The sequence below is a fragment of the Polypterus senegalus genome, chromosome 17 (assembly GCF_016835505.1).
Source record: "Polypterus senegalus isolate Bchr_013 chromosome 17, ASM1683550v1, whole genome shotgun sequence".
Taxonomy (NCBI): Eukaryota; Metazoa; Chordata; class Cladistia; order Polypteriformes; family Polypteridae; genus Polypterus; species Polypterus senegalus.
The window spans coordinates 98,044,852-98,061,081 of record NC_053170.1 but is presented as its reverse complement, the minus strand read 5'-3'; the positions used below and the strand labels follow the sequence as shown (position 1 = coordinate 98,061,081).

The 16,230-nt window shown below is 41.3% G+C and overlaps 1 protein-coding gene across 3 annotated transcripts in view; it reads right to left on the bottom strand.

Annotated features, from left to right (window-relative positions):
• LOC120517656 (protein shisa-6) overlaps positions 1–16,230 on the bottom strand; it is a 196,250-nt gene that overhangs the window by 124,807 nt on the left and 55,213 nt on the right. For all 3 annotated transcript variants that reach the window (XM_039740087.1, XM_039740086.1, XM_039740088.1), the window contains exon 4: positions 8,695–8,796. In XM_039740087.1, the coding sequence (XP_039596021.1) occupies positions 8,695–8,796 (102 nt within the window). The remainder of the gene's footprint in view (positions 1–8,694; positions 8,797–16,230) is intronic.

Genomic DNA, 16,230 nt, shown 5'->3' with positions numbered 1-16,230 from the left:
CTGCCAACTGATAATTAAGAGGGTACCATGCCCCTTCAGTAGCTGGTGACAGAGGTGAGAAATAACACAGAAAGAGACTAAACCAGGATTCTGGATCCGTGAATGGGAGTGCTAGCCCCCTGACCACCGTGACACTCTAGATTCTCAAACCAGCTCTCTGTACCCCAACATAACCAGGTGCAAGTCATAAACCAGAGCTAGACGTGTTGCCGGTCTGTCCACCATTCTGTGTACTGTTGATATGCTTTACATTTGCTACTCTCACAAGTGCAGAAACATGCTGCAGCAATAACAACAAAATAGGCACAAAGTACTAAACAGAACAAACTGACAAGAAATGTGTATATAAAATTTGACATGTTCCACAATAGAGTGCGCCTATACACAAATGACTACATAAAAACATAAAACACGCATCAGGCAGAATTGGCATCAATGAAACAGTAAAACTGAATTACTAATGCAAACCTGAGCCCAGGTGCCTGAAGCTGTGCGACGCTGTGCAGCCCTAATCAATTGTAAGATCAGCAGGCACAAGTACTTATTGAAAAGAAATAAAAATGAAGATGCAGTTTACCAGTATTGAACTTTACAGCCAGAATGACAGATTAGGGAACGTTTTTACTTTACACCTGATACACAAGAGCAAGCAGACATTGCGCATCCTGAGTAGGACATGAAAGAAGATTGCACCTGCGGGATCGATGCCCAACTCCTGGTGTTCTGCAGTATCGTAACAAGTCTGAGAACACAATTACACTCAAGTGTTGACTTTGACTGCAAAAGTATTAGCTCTGGGGGATGCTGCAAAGCTCTGGATGACATGGAAATAAAAAAAAAAAGAAACGACCTGCAGAGATAAAACGCAGCAGCCAAATCCTCAGGTCACATTTCTCTCTGTACCCACCAACCTCCTGCCTGCCCGAACGTATCTCCCAATCACACAAACGAGACTAAAAGGTATAAGCGAAGATGCACGTCTGCAACGTCACCATTTACATCCCCATCTGTTCTACTAGCGTTGCACAAATTAATCAATCTCCGGGAACCTGTCTGGAATCATGGCGATCATTCGGGCCTCCAACACACAAAACAATCCACATTAAATAATCCATAGGGACCAAACCTTTAAAACTGTATTACATTAGTCACAGCAGTGCATCACGGTGAATAATTCATGAACCAATAATGGATTTCCCAAGAATGAATTGGTGTTGTGCGTTTACTGGTTATTTGTGGACTAAACTCACCAATTCAGCAGAGTGGCCTTTGACACTGCTGTCCTCGCCACACAGCCCTCCGCTTTTAATTGCATCCTCAAAGAATTTCAGGCTCTCTTCCAGTCTCGTTCTCTGACAGCTTTCCAGAAGAATTCAAATTGATGGCTTTTTGCATATTTTGATTAAAGCAAGCGACTGACAACGGAGAGGAAGAACACATTATGAAATATTAAATGCCACAATATGGCTGTGTAATGAACAGGCAAGAAGCGAAAACCACACGCCTCCAAGCAAAACAGAATTAGAATTTTTGCAAATCCAGGTGTTTTTTTTTTTTTTATATTTTTAAGTAACATATTGGCAGCATGATGGCACAGAGGTTAGTGCTGCTGCCACCTCACAGATCGAGGACACTGGGCTTACATTCCATGTCTAGTAGCTGCCTGCATGGAACTTGTCAAATCTGTGTGGTGCTCTGGACATGATGTTAGGCAGACCACCAAATCTAAACTAGCCCTGTACGTGAGCGAGTAGGCCCCGACATGGACTGCCACTCTGTCCAGGGTGGCTTCATGAGCAGGCCCAGTGCTATAGTGCTGAATGTCAGCCCCTGCCACTATTAACTGGGGCCCGCGCTGGTCTCAGCTGTTGTGTAAAATGCTGTATGATACACTATAATACAGGCCGTCACACTAGTCTACTGATTCAGAGTCCTGGTTGCTGTTCATGTGGAGTCTGGATGTTATCCTCGTGTCTACATGGGTTTTCCTCCAGTTATTCATGGTTAAGAATGTAAGCATATAACAAATGTCGGCTCTTACAATTGTTCACATTGTAATCCTTTTCAGGTAGATTCATTATTTTTCCTATTGCTTTTAAGAAAAGACCTTCATGTCTACACCTGCTCTTGTATTTGACAGAGAGGGTCCCCCAAACAAAGCACACATGTCCCCCTACTTATCCACTGCACCAAAGCACTCCATGAGAGCTTGTGGAAAGACATCACTAGACCCAGGCACATCTGACCTTATCCTTACACTACCAGGCTGGTGTGACTTTGAAAATGTATTGGGGTCCACTGTGTGTACATACGCCCTGTGACATTACCAAACACCAGACATACAAGTCATTCTCCTGGTGGCACTCCCTGACTTGGGCCACAAAATGAGGAATGATTATATTGCATCCTCTGGTGACATTCCTGCTTAAAAGCCAGACAACAGTCACCGCCATTTCTAGAGTTGACATATGGATCATATTAACATGGGATACACTCTGGAATATCACTGAGCCTAACTAACACAACACAGAAGAATCTCCCCTTGAATCCTTCCCACCACAGGCTGATTTCTAGACAAATGACTTACTGAAGTCCCCCAAATCCACCAGGACTCTTCCAGGTCTGAGACACAAGGCATACAAGTACTGTTCACAGGGGCCTTTCTGTTCAAGGGGTCTCCTTTGTGACGATGAGCACCATTCTTGCGACATTCCTGGACAGTATGGATTTGTGTACTGAATACTAGCCGTCCCCCGCGGCGTCAAACGCGTATTAGTGAAACAGGACAGTGAGGAGGCCTGCCCAGCTCTCTAGTCCTGACGTCACTCTTCCCCCTCCCCTTGGCCCACAGCCTCCGTCTTGGATTAGCGCAAATATAAATCGGTCCTGCAAGTGAATTATGATTCTTAGTGCAATAAAAGAAGAAGTCGCAAAATCAACCAGAACATTCAAGCAAATTAAAGAAAAAACCCGATCTAAATCAGTTAAGTAGTTCTCTCGTGAAAAGCAGACAGACATACAAAAGGGTCTAAAAACCAGAAGAAATTTCGCGCTTGGACCACGAAATTTTTAAAACCGTTTCTTAGTGAGCACCTATGGGCCAAGGGTAACCTACATTCTAAATTTCAAGTCCCAAGTCCTCATGGTTTGGGAGATTTTGTGATGAGTGAGTCAGTGGTATTTGGCTTTTATATACATATATAGAACATTCACCAAAGATGGTAACAAACATGAAATGAATGTCAGACTAGGCAGACAACAGAGCAAGTGGGTCTCCCTTCTCACACCCAGCACCAAATGTGGTAGGTGGCCTGCCAATTCTTTTTCTGCATTAGAGGTTATTTTTCCTGACCCTGAATAAAGAATGAAAAACTGCCCCCCAGGGATGACCAGGAGGTTTAGTGACTGCATATGAAATGGCAGCAGTGATTGGATTTCAAGGCGGACCCTGTCAGCTCTGGAGGACGATGCTAGAAAACACAATGGAAGTAAACACAAAATGTGAGCGTGAACACAAAGAAAAGAGTGTCACCCCAGCTCAGTGCTCACTTCACCCGTCTGCGATCAGTTTTTAAGAATTAGGCCATAAATTCCATGTGACAGTTTGGTCAGCGGTTCTTACTGAAAGGTGCTATATGAACTTTTATTTAAACGTAGTGTGCGACTGCACTCTGTCATGAAATCAGATGAGACATTTCCATCCCACCACACTATCTAAGGTCAGGTGCCATTACATTTAGGGATTACACCCGATAACACAACAGAAAGATCTTTGGAGAGAATCAGCTGTTTCCTAATTATATGCAGTAATCCTAACCTGAATTCTAAAAATGGGACATAGCGTTAATATAGAATCAGGCAATATATTGCGGTGGGACATACTCCACTGGGAACAGGTCTCAATTCGACTGCAAATAACAAGTCTGCAGTTTTGGAAGTGAGCCATTAAAGGTCTATATAATGTGGAGCAAAATCATCTTTCAGATTGAAAGTACAAGTGAAGAAGCACTTTGGGTTGATATTCAGTTTTAAAGGCACAATGGTTACTGGTCCTGACAAAGGGCACAGAAGTCTGTTCTGGCATCTGGTACAAGGTAGGTGCCAACACTGGATAGGGGCACCAGTTCACTACAGGACACACAAACACACACTTTCTCCCTCTCCCTGTCATACAGGGCCATTTATATTCTCCAATAAACTAAACATACAAGTCTTTGTGACGCAGGGCCAATCTAAAGTGCCCAAAGAATCCTACAGGGACACAGAGAATGAATATAATTCACACAGGCGGTGACAAGACAGCAAATTAAACCCGACTCCTTGAGCTGGGAAGGCTCTACAGCATATACAACGCATGAATCAATCAACCAGTCTTACTGATTGACAGGCTTCTTTGTATTCCTCTTAGTTTGATTTTTAGCATTAATTGTGAATTGTAAAGAAAATCAAGTTATCATGTGGAGCAGACACACATTCAAGTTCATTTGCCTGGTAATGGGAATGCTTTTATTTTACAGCCTGTTTTACTTTATTCATAGGCTGGTAGTGCTAACTATACTGGAGTTTCCCTCCCGGTTGTTTCCAGCAGGTTTCAGGCACTGACAGGGGTGTCACACAAGGGCTAAGAAGCACATCAGCTGAGGAGTTTTGTGTTTTCCCTTAAAAAAATAGGACTTGTATCATGGGGTCTGATAATGGTGACAAGCAGCATGCTGGTCACAGGTTCACAACATCACCGTCGTCACATGTACAGAGTAGAGCGAAATTCTTACTTGTAAGTGCTAACCAACGCAACCTGCTGCCACTCGCCAGCACCACGATTAGCCAGTAGAAGAAGCTGCTCTCGAAAAATGCGGTCTTCTGTATCTAAAATAAGTGCCTAACTTCTAAAACATGCAAGTAAGTTCAATGTACTTTGCTCATGTGACAATATTATAACTACAATGGAGTTAGTTAAGAGATGTGTCAGCATGTGTTTGCAAAGGAAAGAAGTTTAAAGGCGATTTCCGAGCTGAAAAATGAGGGACGCAAGCACCACCACTTTTTGGCTTTAAAGCCGTCCTCAGGTGTTTCATGAAATGTGGTGTCTCTTATCACCTTTTCAGCACGGACTGAATATACTAGCTGCTGCTACTACTACTACTACAACAACAGAAGTTAAAATAAATAAATAAATAAACTTCATTATCTCCATGCCAACTTTATATAAAAAAATAAAATATTGGACTCTCTTGTGATCCACTCTGCCCTCCTCCACACAAAGTAAATTCTTATTTGCTTTTAGTGTCCTCGACACATTGAAGGAGGCTGCGCAGGATCATTCGCCTTCTTTCATGGAACTGCGCAGCTGCTAAAGCTCAGAGTTCTGATGCTCTGATGTGAAAATTGACTGAGCTGCTGCACGTCGGCTGCACCTCATCAATCCTTGTTCTTGCATGGATTGATCAATGACAGTCCTGTCATAAAGCAAAATAAAACCAAATCAGCAAAGCTATTTGTTTCATCAAATATTCCTCCTTATACTCCATATGCAGCAGGCCTGCCCATTTGTCTGGAGAAGAAAAGAACGCATCGCTACAGCTGGCCAACCTTGAAATGGCGCACGTCTTTCTGAGAGCAGTGTAGCCTGATATTAATTCCTGGTTTAATGGTTTTATTTTCTGACATCCTTTTTTTTTTTTTAAGGAAAAAAACAGGATATGACAAATGAATCAAGAAGATTTCACCCGAACCACTCCTCTCATACCATATCAAATGGGGAAAAAAAAAAAAAAAAAAGGAGCAGAAATTCACAAAGACAGTGAGAATACAAATTTGAAGAAGGAAGCACTCTGATGCAGCTCACCCTCTCCATTCAGATGTTCACTACATCCCACTCATCCATAATCCCTACAGTGCCGTATAGTAGCTGCAATTAGCAGGCCAGTCTAGATGGAAATTAAAAAAGAAAAAAGTGCCAATTTCCATTTGAGACGGCTGCCCGGACATTAAGGATATTGTCAGGGTTGGAAAACGATTCATTTTATAGTCCTTACAGCTGTGAGCTCTGAATGAATGATGTTCATTCTAGCAGTGGATGGCTCCAGGTGGACTCATTCAATAGGAGACCAGCAGTGGAAGCTCACCTGTTCAGGGGAATTCTACCTGGAGGCCAAAAGGAGATGTTAGGAGTGCTTTCAAATAATAAAAAATATATGAGCTATGAAGGAAATCAGGAAGCCGAAGAAGGACAGAAAGTGAGGAGGATGAATGGCACACTCTGACTGACCACTAAAAAGGACGTCGCTAGTAAAACTTGTTTTTCATCTGTGGCGGAGCTTCCAGTGAACTGACAAGTTGACCACTCGGACCAACGTGCAGTTTTATTTACATGCCAGGTGGCGGGCAAATCCAGGATAAACAGTGAGGAGTCGCAGCTCAGAGCTCAGACACAAAAGAAAGGAAAATAAAAAAGGAAAAGGACAAAACTAAGGCAGCGTGGGAGAAACAAAAGCCATGAGCAACAAAGATGAACTATTTTAATACACAATTAACCAACATCTGTCCTGTCATCAGCGCTAATATTATGGCTGAGAATTAAGTCGAGAGCCACAAGGCCCCTGCATGTCAAGAATGAGGCACAGCCCGTCCCTTGTCCGCTGGCTCCTCAGCTGTGTCTTTTATGGTCACAAGATAAGAAGAGAAGGGGTGTGGGGGGTTTGGATGGCGGTGTTGGTTGAGCATCATGTACGTTTACTTGCAACAGTCTTCACCTAGAACTCTCACTACACTTTCAGGGTTTTCTGTGCTTTTTGGGATATTTTGCTTTGGTTTTAATCCTCGAGTGTTGTATGGTAGTTTTGGTTTCGATGGCTAGCTCTTATCTCTTGGTCTGTTTGATGGACTCGGTTTGTGTTAATTACCATTTTCTGTCCAGATCTCTGTTCATTTTTATTTGTTGTTAGATTATGGAATTACTAAAACAACTCAATTTACTCCCAACATGTCACACCTGCATCCATGTCGGCTTACTTGCATCTGCACACCCGCAATGTTCAAGTCTGCCTCTGTGCCTGCTTCATGTCCCCACACACCAGACCCTTGCAGGAATGCACATTTTTATAAAAACACAACTCGACAAAACCACAGAAACCTACAAAGGGGCACAATGGGAATGAATTTATTAAGGATGACAGCAAACTTCAGCACCAGAGTTTCTAAGCCATGTGGGTTTGAATGTCATTTTCGTGACCAAAATGCAGAGAAACTACGCCAATATACTCAATTATACTCTGAAGAAAATACGTAAAGCTATAAGAAGATATCGAAAACTGGCAATTTTACTGACATTGTTATTCATAATCTTAAAAAGCAGTCCATTTAATTGACCGGTTGATGATTAACAAAAAAAAGCACATGAAGGAATAAAACTTTAGCAAGGCCTGTAATGTTGATCTCTGTTGGGTCTTTGTTTGGCCAGTTTAGCCACGACTTATATCAGCTACTGTATTTGGGAGAGAAGTCTTGTCTGAAAGTGAATTTAGTTTAGCTCACCTTTAAGCACCTTCAAATCTCAACTTGATTTAATATTGTAGAATCAAGGTGAATTAGACTAGCAACCTTGTTGGGCTGAACGGCCTGTTCTTATTAAAGCTGTTCTAATTGTAACTGTGAAGTTGACACATTCTGCTTTCACTTTTATTAGATGTGTTTGCATATACTGCAATAAGCACCTACTACAATCGCCATATACAGTATGTCTGTCGGTCTATCCGTCCACATAAAACTACTAAGCTGACAGACTTTGTTGAATTTTGTAACACTATCCCCAGCTACACTCCCGTATGAATGTCACCGTCATTACAATTTACGCTTAAGCACCTGTTTTGATGATCCTAGTACTTCTCTTAAATCGCTAAACATTAATCAATTTGCAGAAAGGGGAGGCATGCAGTCTGCTATCTGCAGCACATCTTCAAACAGAGCCAAGGCAGATCACAACACACTGCTGATCACTTGCTTACGACCCATCCTCTTCTGATGCATAATTAGAAATGTTAAACAGGTGAAAATCTCTCAAAAAATTGTGACTTCAATTAAATCCCTCATTTCAAGTAACTTGAATTATGAGGGTATTTAAGAACCTGAACAAGGTCATAGGGAAAAAAAAAAAAATGAAATAAACTTAAAAGAAGAAGAGTAGGTAGGACACAGCAAGGAACATGTTACTGGATAGACACATGGTGTAGATGAGGGATTGGTAAGGCAAATATTGTCTAAGTGTTAACTATAGCTTCACTCGCTATGGGATTTAAACAGATATATTTCAGAGGGATAACAAAGGCACATTCAGAAAGCCACAACCTCTCCAGCCATAGCTCACCTATACTAAAAAAAACACACATGTCAACCAACAAAAAAAAAAGACCAGAAACTCACCCCTCTCAAACAGACTGCTGTCTAATCACAAAATTCAAACCATCCAAACATAACACATGAAAGTGCCATCTGAGGCACCACATCTCACATCCAAGCCATCCCGACCTGGCATGGAGACTACAGTATGTGCAGACAATGCAGGGACTCATGGTAAACTTCACAAGCACTTCAGGAAAACTTTTTGGCTCTAATGTGGTACCATGCAATCTCGGATTGTGACCTCTAGACATTCTAGACACTCCCTGATGTGAATAAGAAGAAAAGCTTCAACAGTACCTTTCACCTGCCCACGTCCCAACGTCACAAATCCAGAGGAAATGAAGTTATGTAGATCGGGCCCTCCACCTCCACTCCGAAAGCTGTCCTTCCCATAATGACCTGAAGAGATATGAGAAAATAAATAAATCATTAGACTGATAGATGTGAAAGGCACTATATACTAGACAGACAGATGTGAAAGGCCATATCTAACAGACAGAGACCTGAAAGGCACTATATAATAGCTATATAAAACAGACAGACAGATAAATACAAGGTAGGTGGCAGTAGGAGAAATGATGATAATCACATCATTAATTAATGCAGCAATAAAATAAACACACAAATGCAATGTGTTGTGATGTGAGATTTTGCATATCTATACTAATAAAAGGCAAAGCCCTCACTCACTCACTGACTCACTCACTCATCACTAATTCTCCAACTTCCCGTGTAGGTAGAAGGCTGAAATTTGGCAGGCTCATTCCTTACAGCTTACTTACAAAAGTTGGGCAGGTTTCATTTAGAAATTCTACGCGTGATGGTCATAACTGGAACCTATTTTTCTCCATATAATGTAATGGAGTTGAGCTCGATGGCCATGGGGGGCGGAGTTTCGTGTGACATCATCACGCCTCCCATGTAATCACGTGAAATGACTGTGAACAGCTACTGTGGAAACAAAGCACGGTCTGAACCGTAACTTTAAATTAAGTTTATAGACACACTCCCGCTGCCTTTTGTCATGCCTATGACCAATGTGGTATTCGCGAGATACAAGTTTAATGAAAAGACACGAGGTATAAACGAGACTTTGGATCACTTTGTAACGGAGTTAAAATTGCTGTAGCAAGAAACTTTTAAGTGCTGGGTCTTAGCTAACATTAAATATACCCGTTGACATCACGAGATCGCACAAGCACAGCTGAGAAGCTTCGATGCATGTACTCCAAACGGCTCACGTCAAATGACTTTGCAGGACTGGAAAACATAAAATTAAGTACATACACACGCTACCGCTAAATGTTCGCTGGCAATTTCCACAACCTAATCCCGGGAATGCCTGTTGAACATCTTACATTGACGAGTACCGATTTGGGTGGTGAACACTTCGATGAATGAAACCTGTTATCTTTACAACGGTTGAAAAACACGGAATATAACTTGAACACAACACATCATCCAATACTAGATAGGTAGATATTTATATATATATGTGTGTGTGTGTGTGTGTGTATATATATATATATATATATACTTTAACACACAACTTCTCTGCTGCGAAACGCGGGTATTTTGCTAGTAAATTGATAAATGTTTTGTATGTCTTTATTTGTAATTTAGGCAAAGCAATGTAATTTAGTGTTACTTTGGCGAGAGGTAGTTGTGTTTGCCCCCCCCCCCATTTACGACTAATTTTACGACAGGTTTTGGGGAGGGATGTGTCTTAAACCAGTCTGAAGAGTATTTCTCTGCTAAAGTCTTTCAACAACCCTGCAAGGAAGCCAGGATGTTTAACATATAGTTGTGGTTTGGGGGTCAGGTCTTAAGATGTTCTATTTCACCCATTGGTCTGAGATATGGCTGTTTGGAATTGGCTTGTCTCAGAGGCCTTTAAGTACCATGATGTCCTATTGGTTCTAGGAATTGGAGAGAACATCTATAAATGTACGTGCTTAACCTCACATTCACCCTCTAACCGACATATGATGAAGAAGCATCTCTCTTGCTAACCTGTGATGATGTAGAAGTATAATTCTCTTGCTAACAACTGAAGAAGACCATCACACCATGAACTGAAGACAACACAATGAAGAGCACAGCTTCAGCCATTTTGAACAGACGTGGCTAAAAGCTGAGCACCAATGATGCCTTAACTAGAGACATTAAGTAACTACAAGTCTGTGTGCCACCTGAATTACACATGACCATTTTATCTGGTTATATGGTTGCCAATATTCAAATGTACTCTGCATTTTGTTATTATTTATGAATATTACCAATAATACATTTTTGTATGTGCAACTTAACTCCTGCTTGTCTTTTTACTACATCTAATTGCCTGAGGTTATAGATATAGAAGGGACGGAGGGGTTGAGTTATATACAATAATAACTTATAAACAGTGGTCAGTCTGTGAGATTAGGCATTCTAAGGCTACATATTAATAATACAATAGGGGAAAGTAGAGCAAAATATATTAGTCTACCAAGATAAAACACAATGTAAAATATGTTAAGTGCAAATGTCTTAAGCATATTGGTTGTGCTCATATCTCATTCAAAAAGAACAGAAAGCAAAGCACCAATTGCACAAAAGCGCTGACTGAGAGCGGTTAAGCTGGAAAGCATGTCGAGGAGCCCATCTTGATCATTTTGAGGCACTTTATCCCTCTGGGATCCCAATTCATACAAATCTCACAAGAACAAAAGAATAAACTATGACTTTAGAAAACTTTCAAAACTGAATCAGCACAAACTTTCCAACAGTCGTCCTCAAAAACTCCTCCTCAGTGGTACATTTAAAGCTTTGTTCTTCTTAACCTTTAGGGATGCACTATGTGATGCAGATTTCAACCTGCCCTGCATGCTTCACATTTTACATGTGCAGAAGGATTCCCTGCAGTGCCTTCGCAATTCCTCCCCATCCTTCTAAAATCAACTCTTTGACTTTGGAGGTCCTATCTCAGAAAGCAATCATTTGAATTGTGAAGCAGCAGAGATTAATCTTAATTTCACTTCGATACTTTTCCTAATAAGAAAGCAAAACAGTTTGAAATTCTCTGCTCGAGGAAGTCTAAACAAATGCTGATACTAAGAGAAAAAGAGAGACAAGCGAATGCTAAACTATAATATTTTTTGACCAAGTATCAGTTAACTTCAGCACTTTGTCTTGCAGGGTGCCTCACACTGAGTATCCTTTCATAAGATCCGATGAGTCACGTAGGCTTCCCATTTCGATTAGCTCTGGTATAAATGGTGGTGTTTGCTGTGGAGATAAGATGGGGAAATTTTCAGCTGCACGTGGTTAACATTGATTTTCTGTTTAAAGATAAATGTTTGTAATATCCTTCAGTGATCCCCCTCCATTTCTGTAGTAATTTAAACTGGAAGAGATTAATCACACTACCCAGGCATGTTTGGAGGAAGAGGAAAATGGTATTTCATATCTGAGTCACAGCTATCCCTTAAGCTCACTATATAGAGTGTCTCCCCTACAGAGGCCAAAACCATGAGGGGCACAGCAACAATGCTTATCCTGCAAAAAAAAAAACTACTACATGTGTAGGAACAATGTGCACTCCTTTCAAAATGAAAAACCCTCCTGTAAATGTCAACTTTAAAACAGAACATTCATAGACAGACAGATAGAGAGATAGATGTGAAAGGCACTACCGTATTTACTCATGTAACACGCGCCCTTGTGTAAGATGTGCACCCTAATTTTTACAAACACAATCGCGAAAATCATTTTGCCTTGTGTACGACGTGCGTTGTGATTGTATAGGAAGCATTTGAGAGAGAGAGAGAGAGAGAGAGAGAGAGAGAGAGCCCAAGCAGAAGAAGTAAACATTACAGAATTACATTTCCTCATGTATGATGCGCACCTCATTTTCTAATGCTAATTTTCATGAAAAAATGTGCGCGTGGTACACGCGTAAATACGGTATATATGATAGACAGACACGCAAACAGACAGATGTGAAAGGCCCAGAGATAGAGAGATATAGAGAGAGATAGACGAGCAGCTGAGGGTGGAACCCAGCTGGGATGCCTGGAAGGAGCGGAGGAGGGATCACGCCTCCTCCGGACCACGAGGTAGCGACCACCCTGGTGGCTATGGAGACCATGGGAAAGGAGCATGGAAGCTCAACCCTATAGGGGTCCGTGGTCACCGCCAGGGGGTGCTCGGATGCTTGAGAAGCCCTGGACGTCAGCACTTCTGCCACACCCGGAGGTGCTGGGGGAAGGAACACCAAGGAGACACCTGGGTGAACATAAAACGGGCTGCCTCCCTCCATTCATTAGCTGGAGTTGGGTGGAAGAGGACGAAGCCTGGAGGAGAAGAGTGGAGGCGGTCAGAAGAGAGAAAGGCATTGTTGAAGGCCTGGACTGTGAGTGATTAGTACGGGAGTACAGGATTGTGTGTGCACTGTAAATATTCGAATGAATAAACATGTGTTGGTGCTTGAACCATCGGTGTCCGCCTGTCTGTGTCCGGGCCAGCTTGCTTGATTGTAGACAGACAGACTGATAGAGGCACTGTTTAATGACAATTTTTTTTTTTCCCCGGGGTGACATTAGGCCTTCTAAAGACATTAAAATAAAAATTAAACAAACAAATAAATAAAATGTTATAACAAACAAAAATCAACCAGAGATACTAAAAAGAAAGAAAGCTTCTGACTTGGCTAGAGATAAAAAGAGCAGTCCGAGTCACAGCGAGGCATCATAAAGGCGTATTGCTGTAGGTATAAAAGGAGCCCCAGAAGTTTCCTCCCACCTTGCCGATATTGTTGTTGGGATAGATCCGGCTCCCTGAAACTATGAGCTGCGTTAAGTGAATACAGGAAAGGGATGGATTTACATAATTCTTTAAACAAGAAGAATATGAATAAAATAGACAACATACCCCATGGAGAGGCCATTTTGGCAGGGAATTTTAGAACATAAGTAGGTGTGTTATTTTAAAGATTTATTAAAGATAAAAAATAACTTGTCACGGGATCGGTTGATAATGGAGCCATGAAAACGTCTAAAACACTACCCAAACAGGACTCCATGAACACTCTCAGCCACTTGTATGGTCATTTTCAATCATAAATGCAAATGAAAACAAAAAGCAGCATTAACATTTAATATTAATTGCCCCAATGCAGGTTTAACAATAAAATGACTTTAAATCATCATCGTCGTCGTCTTCAAGTACACCATCTACCTTAAAGCTTAGAGAGAAAAACCTAGGAGTGTGCACAGCAGTCTGCTGCTTTCTCATCAGCTCAAGCTTTTATTTGAGAAAATTAGAGCCTTAAATCACGGCAGCCTCAAAGCAAAATCCATTACGCTGGTATCCATTGGCTGCAGTATGCAATGTTTCCATTTAAAACCTCCAAGAAACACCTTAAACTCTTAATAGTATATGTTCATTTGACTTGTTCAGAAAACCAAACTATTTGACAAAGGCCAAAATTTTAAAAACTTGTTGCACTGTGCATATTAACAAAATGTAGAGGGATATTATATAATAAATATCAAAATCAGTACTAGAAGAATTAACACAGGAAAGAGCAATTATTAGCGCTGGCATCTCGATACAATCCTAGAATATTTGATGTTCTACATGTTGCTCGACTGCACAACCCAGAAAGCGGCATTGCATAGAACACCACCCCATAATAATATGACTTGTACTGTGTGTGTGCGTGCGTGTGGTGTGTATAAAGCTTCACTCTAACTCCATCCCACACTATTTAATATTCATTTGTCCAAATCAGGGTTGCCTAACCCAGCAGCCACAGGCAATGAGGTATGAACAGGCCAGGTCATAGGAGATTTCTCCAAACGGCAGATGCAAACATACAGATTTTATTCCATTCACAGAAGAAATACAATTATATAAACTTTCAGACATTTCAGAATGACATATGCCTGAACTTTTTTTTTTGTTTGCACAAACTGATTGCAAACCTACTAGAAAATGTCAGAAAAGTTCAGATATTGAAGATGGACTCAAAAGGTAGCACAGCTCATATTTGATCTCTTCACATCCACAGACGCAGCAGCTTATTAGATCTCTAACTTGTATTACCGCTCGACTTGGGAAAGAGTGTGAAACATTGTCACCAAACAGCTGATGATACTTTGAAAAGGTGGCCATGTCCGAGTTTATTATTTACTTATTTGGCAGAGATCCTTATCCAAGGCAATTTACATTTGAGAAACAATTGGTTCCATTTCTTTCATTTGTCCAATTGCAGCACAGACTGGCAAAGCAACCTACTCCTGGTCACACACTGTCAGTAGCAGGATTTGAACACACACGCTCTGAGATTGAAGTCTAAAATCCAAAGCCTTTAACAACTACACCACACTGGCTACTCAATTACCGGCCTGTTATTATAAGAGTACATTTTATTTCTATAGCACCTCTCCCATGCTCAGTGCAGTTATGAGACACAGAGAGCAAGGCAGCCCAGTGAGCATCATGGAGTTAAACTCTGTGGCGTCTGTCTGCATGGAATCTGCATGTTCTCAACCATGTCTTTCACGGGGTTCTCCATTCTTCCTCCTGCATCCCCAAAGACCTGCATGCTGGGTCAACAGTAAATTGTAAACCGGCCCGTATGTGTGGGTATCTAATGATGGCAATGAACCCATGTCGCCAGGATATTCTAGGACAGCGGTTCTCAGAGTTAAACGGACCTACGTCTTTTTGACAAAATCAAAGGAATGGAGGACCACAAATGGCTAAGAGCCAGGCATTACCATACAATAATCACATTGTTTCTGCAAATACTTATGTGAAAAGTAACCCAAGGTGCATGGAAGAAGAGCTTCTACAAAAACTCAAGCTGTGTGTTAGTAGGCTTGAAGAGGGCTGTTTATCGGTAAGCACCTCCTTAATTTAAGTGGCTGTTCTACCTCTGCGCCTTCAAAGACCAGAAAAAACACAACACAAACTGTCAGATCTGTCCTATTCCTTGGCCTCTTTGGAAATTGCCGGCTAACTCTTGTATTGTTACTCTATGAGCCATCATGCTTTGTTGGAGTACAGGACTGGAACAGGAAGGAGTAACATAGAAGCAACAGCTTCATGTGGCTTTATCTGTAAGAAAGATGAGTAGGTCAGCCCATGGACTACCTGGCACAGGCTCACAGGACATGGTTTGAGAACCACTGGGCTAGCAGGCACTGTTGGCATCAACTGCCATCAGTCTTTCTAATACCTTCTCCCATCATGCCCATCCCTTGAAATTTAAAACATGCAAACTACCATAGAAAATCTTCTTTCTGTAATGATCTTGTGGTTCCTGTCGAGTGGGAACACTTCTGGGTCTTACAATTTGCATTTTTTTTTACTGCCCTGCATAATGACTATGTTGTGTGATGCTGCAAGACTAACTGAATTTCCCTCCCAACATCAAGATCTACCATCATTATAGTGCCTTTCATTTATCTTTATTAGATAATGTCTCTGTGTGGCTGACTACAGTGCAAAGTGGCAAAGCCACCAGATTTAATCCAGCTCCTTTTTATTTGACATTCTGTCCGTCTATTACAGTTGTATTGTTAAAACAAACAAACCTGCTTTGACATAACCTGTGTCTTGGTAACTAATCTGAGACAAAAAAACAGGAGGCAGCTTTGTTATGCCAATAAAAGTGATTAGAAAAGAAGTATATGACACAATATAAAAGTATACAAAAAAGAAAGAAATTAAAAATACTACAAAAAAGTCAGTTATGGTGGTACAGTAATGTGGGCCGCCATTTCTTAGCTCCAGAGACCCGAGTTCGGCTCTCAACACTGTAATTACTGCATCTGTGGGTCACCC